This window comes from Chelonia mydas, chromosome 8 (assembly GCF_015237465.2).
Source record: "Chelonia mydas isolate rCheMyd1 chromosome 8, rCheMyd1.pri.v2, whole genome shotgun sequence".
NCBI classification, from domain to species: domain Eukaryota; kingdom Metazoa; phylum Chordata; order Testudines; family Cheloniidae; genus Chelonia; species Chelonia mydas.
Genome location: NC_057854.1, coordinates 32,289,046 through 32,310,990, shown reverse-complemented (window position 1 = coordinate 32,310,990; position 21,945 = coordinate 32,289,046). Strand labels below are relative to the sequence as shown.

The 21,945-nt window shown below is 45.1% G+C and overlaps 1 protein-coding gene across 1 annotated transcript in view; it reads right to left on the bottom strand.

Moving 5' to 3' along the window:
• FGF18 (fibroblast growth factor 18) overlaps positions 1-6,629 on the bottom strand; it is a 109,478-nt gene extending 102,849 nt beyond the window's left edge. Inside the window, exons 1-2 of the mRNA XM_007071468.4 lie at positions 4,922-6,629; positions 4,660-4,696 (exon numbers count right to left, since the gene is read on the bottom strand). Coding sequence (XP_007071530.2) covers positions 4,660-4,696; positions 4,922-4,953 — 69 coding nt within the window. The 5' untranslated portion in view covers positions 4,954-6,629. The remainder of the gene's footprint in view (positions 1-4,659; positions 4,697-4,921) is intronic.
• Between the last annotated feature and the right edge of the window lie 15,316 nt (positions 6,630-21,945).

Below are 21,945 nucleotides of genomic sequence, written 5' to 3'. Positions count from 1 at the left end.
GTAACACAGACACCTCCAGAAACTACTGCTACACATTAATGGGAAGCGGTAACCTCACCTCTCCAATAGCACGTAGTGCTTTGTTCTGGGGAATGGAGGGACACTGGACCCATAAACCCAGGCTGATTTTAGTGGCTGTTTTGAAGTCTGTGGCTGAGTCCCAAGAGCTCTACCCACCTGCCTCTGGCATCACTCACCAGCCTGCAGGGCCGGCTCTTAAGATAGAAGCTGTGTGTGCGATGAATAGCAGGAGGATGAGAAGAAGGAAAGGGCTGGGTGTCTGTTTGCACAGGTTGGGAAAGAAGGGATAGGTGGGGGGGATGTAGGCAAGGAGAGATACTTGCTGAAGCATTGGGTAAGGTTGGACTAGCTTATACATGTGCTTCTTCATACATCCATAAAGGACAATCATCATCAGTATCCATGACAAAAATAAGCACAATGGGTTAGATCCCTTAATGTGATGTGGCAGCAGATTCTAGCCACAGAGCTAGTATATCTAGCTTCAGTCGGAACATGCCGTGCAAGAGTGACCCTCTGGTGTCCTAAAGCCTGGGTAGAGGCTCCTGTAGAACACATATCCTGGTACTGGCATAGGGGGCATGGCCAAGAGAAAAAGTATGACCCTATGCAGATCAATGACAGCAGTTCCTGCCTCTTGGGTAGCCAGAACAAGTAAGTGCAGCCTGCTCTAAATTATGCCTGGGGACCAGCCCCACACCCAGCCACCACAGGAATGGGGAATTGCAAAACTAATCTACACACCATGCTGGCAGACCCATGCCTCCAAAGTCTGCTGTGCTCAGCTCAGCCAGGCTGCAGGATCTGGCCCATGAACGTGTGGAAACAACACTTTTCTATGTCTCACTTTACAACGACCCAGACAATAACTGTGCCCACAAGAACAGCTTTAGGAGAAACAGCAGCTACAACTCATGTAGCACGCAGCAGCCTTCCTCTTAAACAATGTGCCCAAATATAGCCAGCCACCTTGCTCCATGTGCTCCACGGACTCCCCATTCACTTCCAGTCTCTATTCAAAGCCTTGGTCCTAATCTACAAGGTCACAAAAGTGAAGAGCCTAGCCAACTCAGACTGTTCCTGGAAATAGAGAGAGACAGGGAGGAAGTAAACTGAGGAGATGCTGAAGGCTCAACATAACTGATACACATAGATCTTAGATATCATGGAGATAGATTCCTTATAAATACCATGGATAAATAATACCTATCTTCTGTATTTATGAAGGCATCTCCTATGTGTACTATTTTCAGAGTAGCAGCTATGTTAGTCTGTATTCGCAAAAAGAAAAGGAGTACTTGTGGCACCTTAGAGACTAACACATTTATCTGAGCATAAGCTTTCGTGAGCTTCAGCTCACTTCGTCGGATGCATTCAGTGGAAAATACAGTGGGGAGATTTATATACATAGAGAACATGAAACAGTGTATATGGTAACACCCATTGTTTCATGTTCTCTATGTATATAAATCTCCCCACTATATTTTCCACTGAATGCATCCGATGAAGTGAGCTGTAGCTCACGAAAGCTTATGCTCAAATAGATTTGTTAGTCTCTAAGGTGCCACAAGTACTCCTTTTCTTTATGTGTACTATGTAAGGCTGGATTTTGGATTTGAATGGCCCCAAGCAAAGGACGGATGGTCCCAAGAAGCTAGAGAAGGAAACCAGATGAACTCACCACCAAAAAAAGGGGAAGAGGATGGACAGTGAGCTGCCTTCCTTCCAGCCTGCTGGAGGAGAGGGACGGTTGGTTTGCTCAAATTGCTCATCTCCATATAGTCCCCAAAATCATGGGTCCCAAAGGGCTCATTTGTGCTTAAGACCCAGCTCTATTACCAATAGGTTGCTGCCAGTGGGGTACTTTTCTAACTTGCCCAAAGGTATTTATGTTGAAAGTGACACATGCTGATCTAGGATGTCCCTGTTAAACATTGGTATCATGTACTCATACCTTCACTTGAGAAATCCTTCTAGTCTTAGCAAGCTAACTATGAAGAAAGATAGATCTTTGTCCATAGTGTTTTCTTTCAGGGTTCAGGATAAATTCCACCTGCTCCTGAAAACTATTGAGTTATCTTAACTCCCTTAAGTCCTCTATTTATTGATCCCCAACTCTTCTAAAACACTGGAAACCCATTTCAGACACCACACAATATGAAGCTAAACTAACTAGCAATGGCACATTGATATGACAGTCCAAAAAATTGAGCCTAATTTCCCACTGCTAGTAATTTATAGATAGTTATGGTGAATTGTAATCTCCTTCTATTGTCTAGAAGTTTACTGAAGAGGGAAGATTTTAGGCATGGAGCAAAAATCTCATCTGGCTTCATATGTCTTATTTTGATATGTTGCACTGTTTAAGTACTAGTTCAGTAGAAAAGTAAAAACCACATTCTAGCAGGTGCTAAAATTTCTGTAACCACTGACTGCTAAGCCACCAGGTAATATTCAGGAACCATGGATCATAATTCTTATCATTAATATGTAGGTCAACTCACTGATCTTAATTTATATAGGATGGTGAAAGTAGGTCTTGGAATATAATTCATTTGGGACATTCCTAAAGTCTCCCAACACACAGCTTTTTAAGCAAAACAAATATTAAGCATAACAGATGCATTAATTTACTCTAGTTCACCAAAGGTTAACTCTTACCCAAACCGATCATTAGAAAATAAATCCTATAATCCCTCTTTCCCATTCAGGCTCTAAACATGTAATCGCATGAATAAATCTAGAGAGAAAGTGTAACAAAATAGGCAATAAAAACTCACTGCATTCGCATCTTTTTATCTACCATTAATATTGTAAACACTCTCTTTCAGGCCCTTGAGTATGACTAATCTAACGTTTTGGCTTCCCACACTACTAGCCATAATAGTGTGCCTCTTGTTATAACAACCAGTTTGATTCACCACCATAGAAAAGTGGTAGAAGAAGATACCTCAGAGTAAATCCTAGTGTCAGATCTTCTTGCAAAATGCTGCAAAATCAGCACTAAATCTAAAAAGTATGGTTCTAATAGTAAGAGAGTACAGAACTTTCTCTTTTTTTGCTTCATTATTTTATTGCTCTGGAAGCCTGCAAGCTCCAACTGTATAAATGCCAATAACTTCCCAAGTTTTAAGGCTGTTGAAGTAAGAGATCAGATTTTAGCAAGTGCTTTCCAGGCAGTGAGCCAAACTTCTTCTGATTCACTAAAAGCAACAAGGGGGCTGGGGGGGGGGAGGGGAATGAAGGGTTGATTAACTTCAGTTACCACACAATTTCAAAAATGTCTTAGTGCGAAGGGTGCAATCGCTGATTGCCCTGCCTGCCCAGCCTGTTGCGGGGGGGAATGAACTGGAGAAATACAGCAAACGCCTTCCAACCACAAAGTAATTTACAGCTGTAGATCCCCTCTCTTGATTAGGAGGCTGCTCTGCTGAAATAAGGAGTTATTTTGTTTTTATAATCTAGCTGCAATTTTGCGGGAGGCGGGGGGGGAATATGACAAATTTTTCAATTTGGCCCCAGGCACTGGTCGTATTTCAGACACTTTAATCAGTTTGCAGAGGATCCGTTCCTCCCCACCTCAAAAACTGCCAGAGAACCCTGGAAGAACAGGTGCATTCCTGGCCCTCGTGCATGGGCATTGACCCAAGGGGTGCGGAACGACTGGGACCGCCACCGGTTTACACGGCAGCGCCTCAGAATGCGAGTGGGAACCCAGCCCAGGTCACACCAGCAGGACAGGGCAAGACGGAAGGGCTCCCAGAACTGGAGCACCTGCTTTGCCAACTTTGAAACACTCAAGATCGCGGGTGTGTCCTCTCCAGACGCACGTGTTGCATTTACACCAGCTAAAACTATGTCCTAGCAAACCACATTGTTTTTAAACCGTATTTTTGTTGTCGTGGAAAATGTGATTCGACTCACTCCACCCCGAATTTCAAACTCCCCCGCTCCTCCCCCCGATCTCTATCCCGCCTGTCTGTCAATTTCACGAGACAGCAGAAGTCTCGCTCCCAGTGATTTTCTAATTGTTTCATTTCTGCAGCTCGAAGGCAGCATCTTGCTTGGGTGGCTTTCTACTGAATAATTGGCGGGGGGAGATGGGCGAGCAAGAAGCCTCCTTTTTCTGGCTAAGGACACTTGTGTTTTTTTTCCAGTATCACTTCGTGTAAGTTCCCTAGGGAAAGGAGATCTAACAAGAGATCTAGCGCCTGCTATTCCACTACACATGCATCCATCCACATTTTGCAACTAGTAGAGTCCAACACTCCGCTCACATCATTAGCCAGGCTAATGCACTCCAGAGAATCCTTTTAATGTAGGCTACTGGCATCCACAAGCGAGCTGTGGCCATTTGAAAAGGGGAGGGAGGGGAGGAAGTAAGAGAAATTAAAGATCATTTGTTCGTACAGTGGATTGCCAGAAGTAGTCACTGAAATGAGGCTTAGCCAGAGGTGCAGCTGGTTTCCAGAGCAAGTGACACTCCACTATCTGGCGTGGTGATCATTTTAATCAAACTATAAAACTAGGGGTGGGGGGTGAAACCCGTTTGCAAAACTGCCTGACACTCAGAGGTCAACACGCCTCCTTTGTTTCTTTTTCCAACCCAAAGGGAGAGAAGACAGAAAGGACACATACCTGTACCTGAAAGCACAGCAGCAGGGAATGTAAACATCTGGAGAGGAGAAAAAAAAGCAACAAAAGATCAGATGATGCCGTGAAATGGCTATTATTATTATGAGTATTATTATTGTTAATAACACAGATCGATGCTTTGGTTAGGAAAGGCTCGGGTCTCAGTGACCACCTGATTGCAAGGAAAATGCAACCAGAGCCTTAAAAGATGAAAGTTTCCCCACCACCACCACCCCAATTTTTTTTTAAATGTCATAATCCTTACAAGCAAGTGCAGGCTGAGAGCAGTGAATACATCGCTGAGTGAGGAGTGGGGGAGGCCAGTGGCTTCAAGTTAACGGAGCAAAATCCCCAGCCGCAGCCTTGACATGGGAATGATCCAGTTATAAACCCCCGCAGATTTCCAGCGATCTCGCTTCGCGCTGATAAACAAAGATGAGAAGTTGAGACACTGCCTGATCTGCCTCCTCCGAGTGGCTCTCTTAGGCATCAGCTCTCCTCTTCCCCCGTCTCTCCTCCTCCTCCTCCTCCTCTCTCCGCCTTTGGAGAGATGAAGGTGCTTATTGTCAGTAACTTCCGATCATCAGCAAATAAACCCCCCCCCCTTGCCTCCCCCGCTGTGCTAAGGACCCAGCCCTGCGAGGCGGATAAAGCCTTTTCCTGGATTCAGCTCCCCCAGATAGAGGCGCAACAGCAGCAGCCGCAGCGCTAGTATTTGCTCAAGGTTATGAGGGCTGGCGTTTGCCCTCTGATCCCCTTCCTTCGGATGGATCCCTCGGTGCCTGGGAGGTTATTTCAGGGGGAGCATGGCAGGGTGTAGCCCACAGGTCTCCTCCACCGCCGGATAGGTTGCTCGAGAGGTCAGAGAAGGGGGGGAAGGATGGATCTTTGCTCTCATGTGCACCCGCGCAGCTAATAGTCCGTCTGCCGGGGGAAAGCGCACACACAATGCTGGAGCAAAGGCTTCAGCCCTGATCTCTCTTCTCTTGCAGGCTCATGTTTCCTGCTCTCCCTTTCTCCTTCCCTCAGCATCACCACCTAGGGAGAGCATCGACCAGTGGTGTTTCCAATCAGTGCAGCAGAAAAAAGCAATCTCTCCACTTGCTGGGCGATCAAGATAAATACAATTGACCCCCCCCCCCCGCCCCCTCCGCAGTTCAGAGAGGCGATGAGCCCGGGCAGGAGTCCCCGATCCGCAGGCGAGCAGGGGCAGTCCCGGTGTATTTTTAAGGGTTCCTTCTCGATCGATGGGTGGGAACCAGACACACCTACCCCCAAAACAGTACCCGGCTAAGCAGACACGGGAAGGAAGCTCCTCGCTTATTATGCAGTAAGGGCAAGTGCCGAGCGCTTGGCTCCGAAAAGTCCCCTTCAGCTAGAAGAGCCCAGAGCTCTGCACAAAACTATCTGGTGGAGGCAGCTTAGCCGCTGGTCCTTCTCGATCCAGAGCCGTGACATCAAAGCCCGAGGGCAGGTTCCTACAGCAAAGGGTACGAAGCATCCTTTGAAAAACAAAACAGACAAGTCTTTTTTTTTTTTGTAAGGGGGGGGAGTGGGTGTTCCAAAGCCAAAACACCGCTCTCGGGATGCGTAGTGGGTGTCAAATAATACCAGACACACACACACCCTTACCCACAAAAACAACAGCCTTCAGCTTTCTCCGACAGCTCGATCTTGCTTCCTACACAGGTTTGGAAACAGTTTCAGTCCTCCCTGCGCCTCTGCCTTGCCCAGCTCCAGCAGCAGGCAGGGAAATCCGCAGCCCGCTCAGGGTTGAATGTCTTGCCCCAAAATCGAGCAAGCAACGCCCCTCTCCCCCCACGCTGGCTGCTTGGTGGGAGCTAGGAAGCCAAGCGGCGGCGTCTGACTGTTCTCTTTGGATGGCCCACCAGCGCCGCGGATGCTTCCCTCGCCTCTGCCCCTTCTCTGTCCAGGAGCTCAGTGCTGACCACTAGCAAAGAGCCACCCGCCGTCCGGAGCGCTCCCCCGTGTGCTGCAAAGCGCGCAGCTCCTCTAGGCTCATGGAAGCGGCGGCAGACACGTGTCAGCCTGAAACAATCCAGCATGTTGCTTTGTTGCCATCCCTAGACAAGCCAGCCAAGGGAACCAAACCTCACATGCGCCCACTGTGTCCAGGGCTGCCGCTTCGCTTCCGGAGGGTGAAACGAAAGACAGAAGCTGTTTCACTGGTGCTCAGAAAGCAACACGCCCGAGAAACAGGCAAAGAGACTGGTGAAGCCATTGGAATGGGAGGAGAATTAAACTCTCTCTCACACGCACACACACACACACACGTGTGGGAAACCCTCAGAACCCAGACTCATGTCCTTTGTTGGTGGTATCAAGATGCTGCCGAAGAACAGCTTCTAGGCCCCCCTCTCCCCCTGCTTCATGCCAGGTGTTGTTACTGTGTACGTGGGCACAAAACAGCCTCCTCTGATCGTTGCCCAGGCCCTGCCTTCCGGCGTGTGTGCGCTCGAGGGGAAATGAGAAGTGACTCCGATTCAATCAGTGCAAGGCTGCGTGTAAGGGCAGTGTCAGAGGATGGGGGGGAGGGGCTGTGTGTGCCGCCTGGGAATGTGGGTTAGTGTCACTGCGGATCTGGGGCAGGGGAAGGCGAGTGGATCGGTGTCTGTCTGTCTTTGCTGTCCAGGATGAAAGTGTCAGACCCACTCACCTGCGAGATGTGCTGCAGCAGGAATTCCCACTCGCTAGCCAACTTCACCAGACGGGCGGTTCACGCTTCAATTCACCTGTCAAACTCCCCGAGGGCGGAGAACCCTGAGACCTTGACAAACATTCTCCCTGACTGATCAGGAGCAGCCATCCCTTTTGAAAGCAGCAGCTGTCTCCTGTTTTAACACCAGTGAACCCTTAATGAAACAGCTCGGATCATCCTGAGCCGTATGGTAAATGCACACTGAAATACACAGCTAAGTGATCGGTGTGGCTCTAGCCACAAACTCATAGAGAAATGCAGGCACAGAGATGCTTTCAGCCCTGAAATTGCTGACACCCTTCAGATCTGTGGAGCTGGGGGCAGCATTTTGCCAGGTTACTATTTATTATGATTGCCACATCTTCCACGTTGGGATATTTACAGCAGAATCAGGTTGTTTGGGTTTACACAGTGCAAGTCAAGGAATTTCCCCAGATCCCAGCTGTTTTCCACCTCCGCCAGTTTTAGTTTCAAAACGCTTCGCTTGCCATCTAGTGGAAGAACCTTGCAGGTGCAAGCATCACCTGCAGCAGCCTAAAACCCGACTCCCAGCCTATCATCATGCTGAACGTCAATCAAAGAGCTACTTTATTCCTTAGGCGATTACGGTGGAGTGAGCTGTAAAGTTATACTCCGACTACCTGTGCCCATGAAGCTGTTGTTTTACCTATGTCCTTTGCTATGTTAAAGAGCGCTGCAAGCCTCTCTAAGCCACCAGAACCCAGGAATTAGGTCATGCAGTAAGGGCCTAATGAGGAAGAGTCAAAGGACTACTCATGCCAACAACAGGGTGTACATGCTTTCCAACCATCTCATCTAAATACTCAGACTGCTCAGCGGGGACCCAAGTGAGTCTGCTTCAACTCATGTTAAAAACCATTTTTAAAAATAATAAATGACAAAATTCATGCATGTAAATGCATTGGGAGAGTACAGTGAGTATTTCCCCTTCTTCGAAAATTCATTTATAGTAGACAAAATGCCTGGAACTATTCTAATTCTCAAAAGAGAACATAATGTCAGTTAACACAATATTAATTGAGAACCTAACGATAGCTCATAACTTTAAGGTTTCTAAATTCTCCACTCAAATACCAGTGTATTTCAGGCCCTTTCATATCCCCATTTAAATGACACCGTGCTCTAGCTCTCTTCATATTTTTAGCAACAAATCCTTATTCTTTGCAACATCCTTATTCTTTGCAGTTGTCGCTCCATAAACCCCAGTCCTGCAGACACCTGTCTGCATAACTTTGTTCACATTAATAATCCTACTGACTTTAATGGGTCTACTCCTGCGAATAAAGATATGCACATGTTTAAATGTCTGCAGGATCAGGGCCATAATGATAATGATGGACTGCTGTGAAACTCAAATAGCATCCCTGCAGTTGGTCCTCGTTTACAGGGACCAGCTCGTGAAAGATCATCAGAGCTGTTCTGCTGAGGTTTGAAAGTCCATTGTTTATCATGGTTCAAATCCCTAAATTTTCCAATGGGAGATACTGCACTAAAATTCATGGATTAATTACTGTGATGGAGAGACTTGTTTTAAAATTTCTGTTTAGGGATAAAAATATTAAACTTCCACCTAGTCTTATTTCATGCCTACTTTATTTAGTCTAGGACAGAGTATTTGGTAGGGTGCTGGTAGAAGGAGAAAATGGACTTTTCCTTCTAGCTGTAGTTGGATGTTGCTCACGTACCTGGAAGATGAGCAACTCCAAATGGAAAAATATAGGATTTTCCATGCACATCAGGCCAGCGGTCCAGTAAGTTTGGGATCTTGCTCCTGGCAGTGGTAAGTATCTGATGCTTAAGAATAACATCCTGCATAATGAATGTAACCAATTACACAACGCCACCTGGAAGTTGGGGGTGGGCAAGGGAAGTAGTTCCTGCTTAACAACTGCCTTCACTCGCTTTAGGCCCTGAAGCATCCTATTTGACTACCCCTGTCTCAACTTTCATGACCAGCAATGTCAGCAAAGGTCAAAAAATTATCCCAGCCTTCTAAAATCCAGCCACAATATTTGACTTGGGGCCTGATTCAGCTCCCATTGGCATCAACGGTAACACTCTGCTCAGTGTCAGTGGGAATAGAGAGGACCTGCAGTGACCTCCTGCAACAGTGAAAATTCCACAGGATGTCCGCAAACTGCATGAAAAATAGTTACATTCATGCATCTATTTTTCAAGCTTCCTAGATATCAATTTCACTGAGTGGCCCCTTTATTCTCACATTATGGGACAAGGTAAAAAGGAAGGACTTATGCATTGTCATCATGCCTTTCAGAAGCTGAAGCATTTCCATCAAGTTCCCTCTAACTCTTCTCCAGTCACAGCTAAATAATCCTCATTTTCCCCATTGCTGTAGCATTGTAAAACCTCCTAAAAATAAATTCTACAAAGGCTATTTTCTGAGGTACAGTCAATATACATTTTTTAAACACAAACATGGATGTCAGATATGGAAACAGTCTATAGAATCAATCTGATCCTGACAAAGAAAATCCTGGACACTTTGGCAAGCAGCTGGAAGCAGATCGTAACACAGCCAGCTCCCCATGAGCCACTAATGTGCTCCATCAGCCAGCAGTGACTCTACAGACGAATTTGGGAACCACTGGTCTATCAGACCACCTTGTACATCCTCAGCTAATGCAAGATCATTCTGTACATTAAATTATCATCTTTTATTACTTATATTATGGTACAACCTAGAGGCCCCAGCTCAGATCAGGACTCCATAATGGATGGCATAATATCTGCCATAAAGAGTCTGCAATCTAAACACACAAGACGGAGAAAGGATGGGTGGTGATACAGGGGCACAGCAAGGTCAAGTGATTTGCCCAGAATCACACAGCAGGTCAGGATTGGAATTGTTTGTTTGTCTATTCCAGTTTTAAATGACACTTGATGCTAGGTGATTTTGCACTACATTTTGTGAGGGAAACAAAAACAAAAAAACTCCCCACTAAAAATTTTTCCCTTTACTTTTTTGAGTAATATGGTAACAGTAAAAAAATATAGCCCAATCTGCCATACATTTCACCTGTCCCTCCACTGATAACATCAATCTACGGCTTTCTACTACTTTTACAACGTTAAGCTTTGTTCTGGCAACATGTGAAATCTGGCACTAACTGAAAGGGGCCCATTTCCCCTCTTCAAACATGATACGCATTGCTATCTAGTGATTATAGCCGGGAATTCAGGACTCCCGGATTCAGTTTTTGACTCTGCCACTCAGTGTGGCACCTCAGTTGTGCCTGTACTTATCTGTGAAATGGGGATAAGCTTCCCTATCTATGGGGTGTTGTGTGGCATAATTCATCAATAGTTGTGTGGTGCTCTGACATCCTCAGAAGGAAGGCGTCATAGCAGTGCAATTATTACTTAGGTTTGAGCATTGATATGCATGATACACCATGCATCCCATGGTGGTAGAGGAGGTCAAACTAACATCCCCCAGATTTAAATATAAGGAGGAAGTGAAAGACTCTTAACTTTGGAATTCACTGGTCCAAAAGAGCCGGAGACTGTTGACTTTCAGAGGGTGGTGCATTGCCCGTCTGTTTTCCCAGGCTCTTTCTGAGGGGGTTGGCTGAGGGTGGTGAGTGGATTGAGAGTGACTGTTGAGTTGGTGGGAAGGACTATTTATGTGGCCATTGGGTGCACTGGATGTATATTTTTAACAGCTTTGTACATGGACCACAAGCTCTGATGAGGCCACAGTTTAAAAATCTAAATCCACAAATAAAAGAAATAGACCCCCGTTATCTTGCTGTTTTATGTCCCTCGAGGAGAAGAATTTGGATCCAAACAGGGCACAGTAGGAAGGAGTGAAATGGAGATTTTGAGCAGCACACTCACAGCCAGCAGTCCTCTTGCATCCTGTACCTAAAGGGGAAAGGGAAACTTGTTTGGATAAAATCAGAACTGGTTCAATCCTCTGCCCAAAACTAGAACCAGGCTAAGCTCCAAGCTTCTGGTGAAGACTGGAAAACTTAGTTACTTTTCATTTCCACCTTGTGCCTCTGTACTTGTGGAATCTGGAGCAGAAACACCAGAGGTACCATGAGAGAGAGAGATTCTGTATGAAGTGGAAACCTCATCATTTGAGACATTTGAAAATAGATTCAACCAAGCACTACTAAATGTGCAATAGGGAATAATCAGGCACTGACACTAGATGACCAACGGGGCTTTTTATCTCTCTAATTTACATGGATCAAATTCATCCTTGGGGTGACACCACTGAAGTCGCCAGAGTTACACATGGATTAATTTGTCCCGGTGATCCTATTAGTGCCTGTTTCAGATATCAGCAGCAGTGTGTTTGTCAGATGTATTATGTATCAAACAAGGTACCTCCCTGTAGAGGGGTTCGTCCGGAGCTCGTCCCTCTCCAGGGCGGCGGGGAACCACTCCGCCTCGCTATGTCCATCTGGTTACGTCCAGGGAACTAGTCTGGCCATGGGGTCTCACGCCACAGCAGCAATAGAGCCAAAACAACAGTTACTCACGCCCGGTTGGCAGGCAGTAGCGAGTCCCACGCTCCGGTCCTTGGACAGGGACGGAGCAAACCGTTAAGCAATAAGCCCAGGCCCTGTATTAGGGCAGGTGGCAAAGAGTCTGTGGCTCAGGCCCTCAGGCAGGGGCTGAGCAAACAAATAAGCAACAAGCCCAGGTCCTGGAGTCAGGGTGGGCAGTGCGGTGTTTGGGACTCAGGCCCTCAGGCAGGGGCTGAGCAAACAAATAAGTTCCGGAGGCCCAGGCCCTGGCTCTGAAGGGCCTGGGATAGGGGGAGACTGCCACCCGCAGGCCCACCCACTCCACTGCGTCCAGCCTGAGGCCCTAGCAGCGGCAGATGGCCTGCTGCTGTGTCAGTGGGGATCTTGGCCGCAACACACTGACATCGGCTCTGGGTGTGCTGCAACCAGACGAGGGTCGGCTGCCCCCAGGCTACTTCCTACCTCCCCCTCTAGAGGTACCTGCGTCTGGACGGTGTCCTCCAAGGACTCAAGCACCATGGGCTCCTCAGGGTACCCGGCGAGCGGTAGGCTTGGCAGCTCCTCTGGGTAACTTGCCATGGGCAGGCTTAGCTGCTTCTCTGGGGCCTGGTCGGCATCAGGCCTCGGCTGGTCTGGCCAGTCCTCGGGTCGGTCACCAATTGCAGGAGTCTCCCAGCCGGGAGCTAGGCTACAGGCATCTGGCTTCTCCAGCGGCTGGGTCTCTAGTGAGCTCTGGGGTTGGGCTTCTTTACTTCCTGTCCTCCACCTTGACCTCTGGGGGGCGGGCGCAGGCTCTACTGGCTCCGCCCACTTTGGCATCCGGAGGGGCTCATCCCTCTCCGGGGCAGCGGGGAACTACACCGCCTCGCTACACTCCCAAAAAAATCTTAAGGCATCGATCCTGCAACAAGATGTGCCTGGCAGACGAACTCTTGCTTTTGGCTTCAGTGGGACTCTGCCTGGGCATATGGGTTTCCCCACATGGACCCAGTTGTAGCCGTGCAGCCTACAGCTATGCCTTCTTTTTGTAGGATCTGGTGGTATTAAGAAACCATTTGAGCTTCACTTTTGTAGTTTATGGTGTCGTTTTTGATGGCATTTAGTTACAGTTTGATCACGTGCAACTGAGACAACCTTCTTGGTGCAATGGTTCTTGAAGAAGGTACCTGCTGCATCAGATGGCACCGGATCTTAGCAGAGAATGAGAAGCAGCACAACAGACTTACGGACTTGGAAGCCAGAGCTATAATTTTTCTCTCAGCAGCTGGGGAAAATTACAGCAGTCAAGAGATGGTAAACCTACAAATTATGCACAGAAAAACTTCTCGCTGAGACAACCTTGACACTGGCATTACGAATTCAGCTTGGTTGTTGTTTGGCTCACCTGCAACAGCTGCTGCCTCTCACCCTTCAGTTGCCATAATTGAACAGATCTACACACACTGAGAGTCACCTAACCCGCTGAGACCCTTCCCTGGATGCCTTGAGGAGCCAGCTCTGCCAGGGGGTGTTTTCAGATGTGCACCTTGCATTTTATTGGAATCATTAAAACATTTCTAGCCACCTTAAGTTATGTATGATTTTTTTTCTAAACAAAACCTACATTCTGGGTTTAAACTGCCTGCCGGAGCCCTTTAATTTTCAAATCTTATTTGCTATATTGAAAATAATGTTAACATTAATAGTATGTTAAGCTGAGTTGTAAGGAACAGAATACTGTGTCTGAAAGCAGCTGGATAAAAGACAGTTGTTTATTGGGAGTCTTATTTTCCCATTTCTGTGGATAAACAGAGCTCTTATTTGGTTTCAAAAATATATAAACAGCACAGCCCTAGTGCTATTCATTCACTGATGGACGCTGCTGTTTCATTTGATTCCCAGGTCACAGCCAGCCAGCACAACAAATTCCCATTGGAAACAGAACACGTCAATTTTAAATTGTTTATTTTTACTAGAGCACATTCATAGTATGAAGGCAAGTGCAGTAAATGTCTGAGAGCTTGATATTCACCAAATTATATTAATTGATGCACTGGTCAGGTAAAATATATACAGCAGAGCACTCCTTATGATCTCCTAGTGTTAATTCTTTTCAGTCACACACGCAAAGGCTTGATTTAAGACTATGTTCTACAGGGCCTTGGTGGCTTATTGGATTAGTTACTGCTCTTCACCAATTCAAATCAAAGTCTGATCAGCATGACCTTCCGCTTATATGGCTGTTAAGGCCCCCCCAGTGAAATGAGTTTCACTTTCTCTGCTCCAATGGTCCACATCACTGAACGACCAGACATTTCACAAAGTATGAAGTGTATTCAATGGGGCCAAAGAATTAATAGCATGCTTGAGTGGGAAACCTTCACAGCCCCTAGACACCCCTTCACGTCAGAACTTAGGAATGTGAATGGGAAGAAAGTGGAGAAAAGGCTTTTGCTGTATCCAGCTATACTGCACCTGGCGTACAGCAGGGCAAGCAGCCCTTGGCTCCTTTAGTTCCAAGATTTCTTTAAAAAAGAAAACAAGTGGTCTCATGTTTTAAAAAGACATACAGCTTAGCAGTGCATCTCGAGCTGCTGCACACGGGTGACATGCACGATTTACTCCCAGGATATTCCGATCCCAAGGAGAAAAAACAATTTTACTGAAAATTAAGCAGGTATGTTTTTGAAGGATTTTGCCGTTTTAACTCCTCAGTTAAAAGCATTGGAAATGTTTAGTAGGGATGTGGTGCATGGCCTAGCTTTATCCGGTCTGGACACAAATAGACATTTAGATACCATGATGACAGGGGCTTTAGAAATAGTTATGCAATATAGGTAGATTAGCTAGCTCTAGGTAGAGATATTTTTCAACTATTTGTATTTGCTGGAATAGCACTCTCAAGACAACTATGAGCAAATAGACATAATCAGAGCCTTCCTCTGTGATGTGACATTGAGTCAAATCCTTTAATGAGAAGTATAGTATCTGTCAAATGACATGGCTGTAGATGCAGTGATTGCATAGTCAGGATTCAAATACAGCCAATCACAAAGTGTTGGGCTCAACTCTGAAGCTGTGTAGCCACAAAAAGCAGAGCCTTGCTTGGACACTTTTTTACAACATACAGGAATAATTCTACAAACATGGACTACAAAAATGTGTAAGACCACAGTGTGGTAGTTGGGCATTAGGATCTATAAATGCCACTGTGATATCCAGTCGCAATATACCAAGAGACCTAGAAAGACCGAACAAGGAAAGCTGTAGTTTTCAAATTAAAAAAAAAAAAAACCTCTGAGATCTAGAGCACAACAAACATCTGAACAACAGCGAGGCTTACTTCAAGAAGGCCTGGACCATCGATTCACAGGAAGCAACAAAGATAGTTTTGCTCATTCCCCATGGGAACTTCAATATGTAACACACAGGTAATCACTTTACAATGTTATTCCATGTCACAACGATCCAAACATTAGAAAAGGTTTGGGCGGTTGTGATGTTTATCAGCCTGATCTGTGTTTTGCGCACACAGTTCAGTTTTGTGTTACCATGCTTTGTTCAACCAGTAATCTGTCAAACATGAAAACTGAGCTCTGGAAGGCCACTGGCTCAGCCTCAACAGTTTCAAAATTGCATTGCCCATCAAATGCAGGGTGAGCTACTTATCAATTAATCCAAGAGGGACTTTACATTTTAGTATGCTGAAATTTCTCATTGGGAATACATGAGCTCTGAGTAGATACAATGTGGAGGAAACAAACCAACTCAGGTCATATAAGAACATAAGAATGGCCATACTGAGTCAGCCCAAGAGTCTATCTTGCCCAGTATCCTGTCTCCTGACAGTGGCCAATGCCAGGTGCCTCAGAGGGAATGAACAGAACAGGTAATCATCAAGTGATCCATCCCCTGTCGCCCATTTCCAGCTTCTGGCAAACAGAGGCTAGGGACACCATCGCTGCCCATCCTGGCTAGTAGCCACTGATGGACCTATCCTCCATGAACTTACCTAGTTCTTTTTTTTAACCCTGTTATAGTCATGGCCTTCATAACATTCTCTGGCAAGGAGTTCCACAGGTTGACTGTGCGTTGTGTGAAGAAATACTTCCCTTTGTTTGTTTTAAACCTGCTGCCTATTAATTTCTTTTGGTGACCCCTAGTTCTTGTGTTATGAGAAGGAGTAAATAATACTTTCTTATTTACTTTCTCCACACGCGTCATGATTTTATAGACCTCTATCATATCCCCCGTTAGTCGTCTCTTTTCCAAGCTGAAAAGTCCCAGTCTTATTAATCCCTCCTCATATGGCAGCCATTCCATACTCCTAATCATTTTTGTTGCCCTTTTCTGAAACTTTTCCAATTCCAATATATATTTTTTGAGATGGGGTGACCATATCTGTACGCAGTATTCAAGATGTGGTAGTACCATGGATTTATATAGAGACAATATGATATTTTTGTCTTATTATCTATCCCTTTCTTAATGATTCCCAACATTCTGTTCACTTTTTTCACTGCCGCTGCACATTGAGTGGATGTTTTCAGAGAACTAGCCACAATGACTCCAAGATCTTTTTCTTGAGTGGTAACAGCTAATTTAGACCCCATCATTAAATATGTACAGTTGGGATTATGTTTTCCAATATGCATTACTTTGCATTTATCAGCATTGAATTTCATCTGCCATTTTGTTGCCCAGTCACCCAGTTTTAAGAGATCCTTTTCTAGCACTTTGCAGACTGACTGGAACTTAACTATCTTGAGTAGTTTTGTATCATCTGCAAATTTTGCCACCTCCCTGTTCACCCCTTTTCCAGATCATTTATGAATATGTTGAATAGGACTGGTCCCAGTACAGACCCTGGGGGACACTGCTATTTACCTCTCTCCATTCTGAAAACTGATCATTTATTCCTACTCTTTGTTTCCTGTCTTTTAACCAGTTACCAATCCATGAAAGGATCTTCTCTCTTATCCCATGACAGCTTAAATGTCACTAATTCCTTCACAGTGGAATTTTTCCAAGACTGGAGCCTACTGAAGAACTACCCGGTGAGATCACCACGACCAGCTATGCACCTGCAGTGGTTCTGCCAGTTACGCATGCTTTGAAAATGCCCTTATGCATAGGAAATGAACATAAACACCAAAGTCATAAATACACTTATATCCGAAATACTGAACTCTCTTATTGAGCATTTGAGCCACAAATTAATAATAACAAGTATAAACAGTTGCTTATGCACTAGATCTGTACTTTAAGTTAGGTGGCTATGAGCAGGTACCAGTCTTTGAGATGCAACAGCTGCCACTCAACGCTGCACTGAGCTCATCCTACTCAACCATGCCTTTAGCCAAGACACTGGAATAAAACATGAAAATAAAGAAAAATTAAATTAAACTACCTCTGAAAAAAATCATCCAGAGAATTAAATTATATGGAGCCAGTGGGACAAAATGGGATAGCATGTTCAGTCTCTTTAATTGTAAGGCAAAGAACTATTATTCTATCAGATACAGCTGTGCACTCATCAGTCCCATGACCCTGTGGAAGGGTGAGGGCAGAATTCTATCAGGCTCCCACATCCTGCTCCTATCACACAGACGTTTACTAGAGCTCTTCCAGACAGCGTCCCTGGCAAGAGTGTACATGATGATTACCTATGAAGGGCATTGCTCCAGACTCCTTCCTGAAAATGCAGAGAGGTTGGGGGCTTTATTGGACATTGTCAATCTTAACGTTGGTGTCTATAATATTTACTGAGGACTGAATGATCTCAACTCAGAATTATTCTAATCGTAATAACTATAGGCCAAGTATTGGATAGCGAATGGCTTTGGGTGCTAGAGAGGTACATAGGGACCTAGGAGTGGGATTCTGTGCTTCAATCCCAATATCAAATGTGGTACTACACTGTGGCCACTAATGCAGTGTGGTGACTACATCACCATCCTTAAGAGGAATTGTTCATAAATCCATGTAGTCAGACCCACTGGCCCCACCTCATCCACCCACTGCACCCTCCTGTAGCACAGTACAGGAAGATCTATTGAGTTGGGTTCAGTGGCACATATGGGCCCCCTTCAGTTTTTCCCTCTGCACAGCTAAAACATGGCTAATCGATGTCCACTAGCTCTTGAACCTTCCACATCCACTGGGGTCTGGGGCAGGTTTAGGCTGCCGTGGTTTGGATTAGTATCACTGTTAATCAGAACCAGTGGAAGCCGTTTGGGTGCTCAGGCTATTTAGCTAGATACCTAACTTTAGACACCCAAGCATGACCATTTTGGCCTGAGAGCCAGATTTACAATTATTTGGGCACCTAAGATTCAGACAGTCACCCAGTGGGATTTTCAAATGTGCCTAAGCAGGTCAGGCATCTAACTCTTATTGACAACAAAGGGAATAAGGCACTTCTCTAAATCTCACTAAGCAGCTATCTGCATCTTCAGGCACCTAAATACCTTTGTAAATCTGGCCCTTCGTGACTAACCCAATTTCTCAGAGCAGGCAACAGGGTGAGGAAGAGAAGCTGGGAATCCCAACTTCCCCCAGTTCCCTGCTTTTCTCCTTAGGCTACACTCTCTCCTTCCTATATATTTTCACTTTTGCTTAAAGTCTCTACATTTACTTTCTTGGTCAAATTATTCTCTTTTGGCTCCACTGCCTTTTTTTCCTTTGCAGTGACTCCTAGCAGCCATGGTCACCAGGACATATCCTGTTCTGCTGAGCTCACATTCACTATTTCATTTTCACCTCAATGACATTCCAGTTTGGTTCTCCTCTTATTATTCCATTTTGGTTTCTGCTAGACAATTGTTCATGTGTGTGGTATGTAATTTAATACTGTAATCTGAATTTAATACTAACAAAAGCTGTATTTAAAACCAATCTTAGAAATAATGTCGATATCAATTTTCTTAGGTTTCCAATGTTTCAGTTTTGAACTTTATGTCCCTATAATGAACAATTTTCATTCTTTTGTAGAATGAATTATAATAGGATACAGCCCAGATATACAAAGAGAGTCTTATGTTTCTACCCTTGGCAATTTTCAATAAAACTAAACCCAATTATGTAGGGACTGGATGGTTCAGGTCTCAGTAAAGGGATATAAAGACTTTCATCTGTAGGTCACCATCTAACAGCTGCTTTGAAGCCTGTGTGAAATGAATTCAGGGGCTCGGTCTGGTTTCTAGTGAAGAAATGTCCACACCTCAATAATTAGTAGTCTCGCTGGTGTTCGCAGAAGAAAGGCTAAGGACAGAATGGCCATGGAGACTGAGTTACCCTTTTTCCCCTAGAGATGATGTGCTCCAGGTCAAGACTGAGAAATGTTAGCAGAGCAGTACTGCCAGTGTCAGTATGGGACTTTTTTATGGATAACCATAGAGGACTGCTGTCACCAATGCAGGAAGGGTGTGACCCATTTTACAAGGGATTGATTCATTGAAAATACAAGTAATAAAATTACATCAATTTTGACAGCTTTGAATTTTCCGTGCAATTTGTACAAATTTTAGAGTTTGAAAACCTTATGTTCGACATAGGGTGCATCCTTGCAGCATACAGTGTGTCATCCCTCTACAGTACATCATGAGAAACGAAGTTGGGTTGAATGCCGTGGGTGACTGTTTCTAACAAAAATAGTGCAAAGCAACATGAGGGCGACACACAGCAAATACCACTGCTTATTGACCTGCACTCTGCAGGAGCTAAAAATTCAATTAAATAGAGAGCCTGACTGGGGTAGGGAACTTTTGGAACAAAAATCTCACCTTCCTTGTTGAATTCTTGTGAACTCACTAGCTTAGAAGTTCTTCTGCATGCTACAAAATGGCCGTATATTTTCACTAATTCACCTAAAGGGAAAAAAACTCCATGTTTTGAGCCACACCTCTGATATAGTCCCCCCCCCTAAATACTTTAGCTCATTGTTAAAGACTGGGATTTTCAAGGAGGCCAAAGGAGTGAATTTCAATGGGCTTTGAGTGCTTAAACCCCTTTGAAAATTCTAGCCAAGGTTGTTAAATGCAATTCAGTGCAAGGTGCACCATAACACGTCACTGGGGTGGAAAATAAAAGCATTAAAAACAAAGGAAATTACAAGCTATCACTGCATCCACAATGGAGAGAGTCAGGTACAACTGACTTTACTGGGGTACACTCAGCATTTGAAAAGGACTACAAGCATTTCTTCTAGCGTGAACTCAGATAAAAAGAACTCTCCAAACAATCTACAGTTGCACCAACTGCTATCAGTTACTGTGTGTGCTCAAGGGACAGAGGTCTGTATGGTGGATCTAAAAATTCCAGTCCTGTTGATGACCTCTGTGGGTGGCAAAAGGGTGCCAGGATAAATTCACAGATTCACAGAAAGATGGGAAGGATGCCGTTACATACCGAGATAAACTGTGCCCAACAAGCCATTACTGCTTCGCTCTTTGGTTATCATTGCCACAGGTCATTGCGATTGCCCATACCCATCAGGCACTGTGAAACTGAGATGGTTGGTTTTTAAATGAACCTAATACTATGGTGGACTCACTAATGTTATTGACTCTTTTTAGACAGTAGCAATTTACTAAGTGATGTGTTTCTCCAATAGATTTATGAGATTGTGGACAACTTCAGTCATGTAACTAAATTAATGGGGGAAGTAGAGCTCTCCATTTAGTAATAAGGTCATGTCCAGCATTTAGCGCTCCTTCCCCAAACTCTCTCCCTGGCCTTTTAGCATTTTCTTTATTGAGCTTTTCACATGATAGAGCAAGATAGCATTTTATTAGTTAAAAGCTGCATTCAAGATCCATATCTGCATAAAGGAAACCACTAACATACTTGTCCAAATGCTTCTCTACCCTTTTAGTTAATATCATTTATACATAATGCACATCTGTCTGCCCTAGGTATACCTAAGGCATCTATCATCTTGGGATCCAAGCACCAAATTCACTCACTTTAAAAATAAACAAGTCAACGGTGACTTTTCCCTCTGTGCCCCTTGGCTGTATATTGTATGTTTGCATGTGTGTATGTGAAATACTTATGTGGGAAAGGCTCAGGTCTCTCATTTTGAGCTGAGGGTAGCCAGAATAACACTCAATTTGATCTGTTCTAGTAAGGAATTCCATAGCCAGGGTCCTGCTACCAAGAACACGCTGGCACATGGCACTTTGCCATAGGCAGATTGTGTGAGTCAACAAACAGAATGCCTATTCCATAGAGCTTCAGTTTACAGGCACAAAGGCATAACAGTCTAACCTGGACAGATATCAGAAAGACCAGGTGGATGAGGTAATCTTTTTTATTGGACCAATTTCTGTTGGTGAAAGAGGCAAGCTTTTGAGCTACACAGAAGAGGTTACTCACTCTATGCAGCAACTGTGGTTCTTTGAGATGTGTACTCATAACGGTGCTCCACTTCAGCTGCACATGTGCCTGATGGGAGACTTTCCAGCTAGCCATGTTCGTTCGGCCTGCGCATGCACCCTATGCCTCCTCATGCCAGATACTGAGGCTATATAGGGCTGTGTGGGCAAACTGCCCTCAGTTCCTTCTCCACTGAAAGGAACAGTCCGAAGCAGAGGGGAAGGAGGATGGTTAGCGGAGCACCCATAGCGAAGCACATCTCAAAGAACCGCAGTTACTGCATGAAATGAGTAACACCTGTTCTTCAAGTAGTGTCTCTATGGGTGCTCTGCTTCATGTGATTTCCAAGCAGTATCCCCAGATGGAGGAGGGAGCTTCAGAAGAGAGTCCAGAACGGAAGACAGTACTGAAGAAAAAATGGTTACCTTCCTTTAGTAACTGTTGTTCTTCGAGATGTGTTGCTCATGTCCATTCCATTCTAGGTTTGCACGTGCCCACATGCACAACTGTCAGAGATTTCTGCCTTAGCGGTATCTGTAGGGCTGGCAGTGGCACCCCCTTGAGTGCCGTGCCCATGCATCGGTATATTAGGTGCCGCCGGCCCTACACCCTCTCAGTTCCTTCTTGCCGGCAGCTCCGACAGAGGGGCAGGAGGGTGAGAATGGAATGGAGGTGAGCAACCCATCTCAAAGA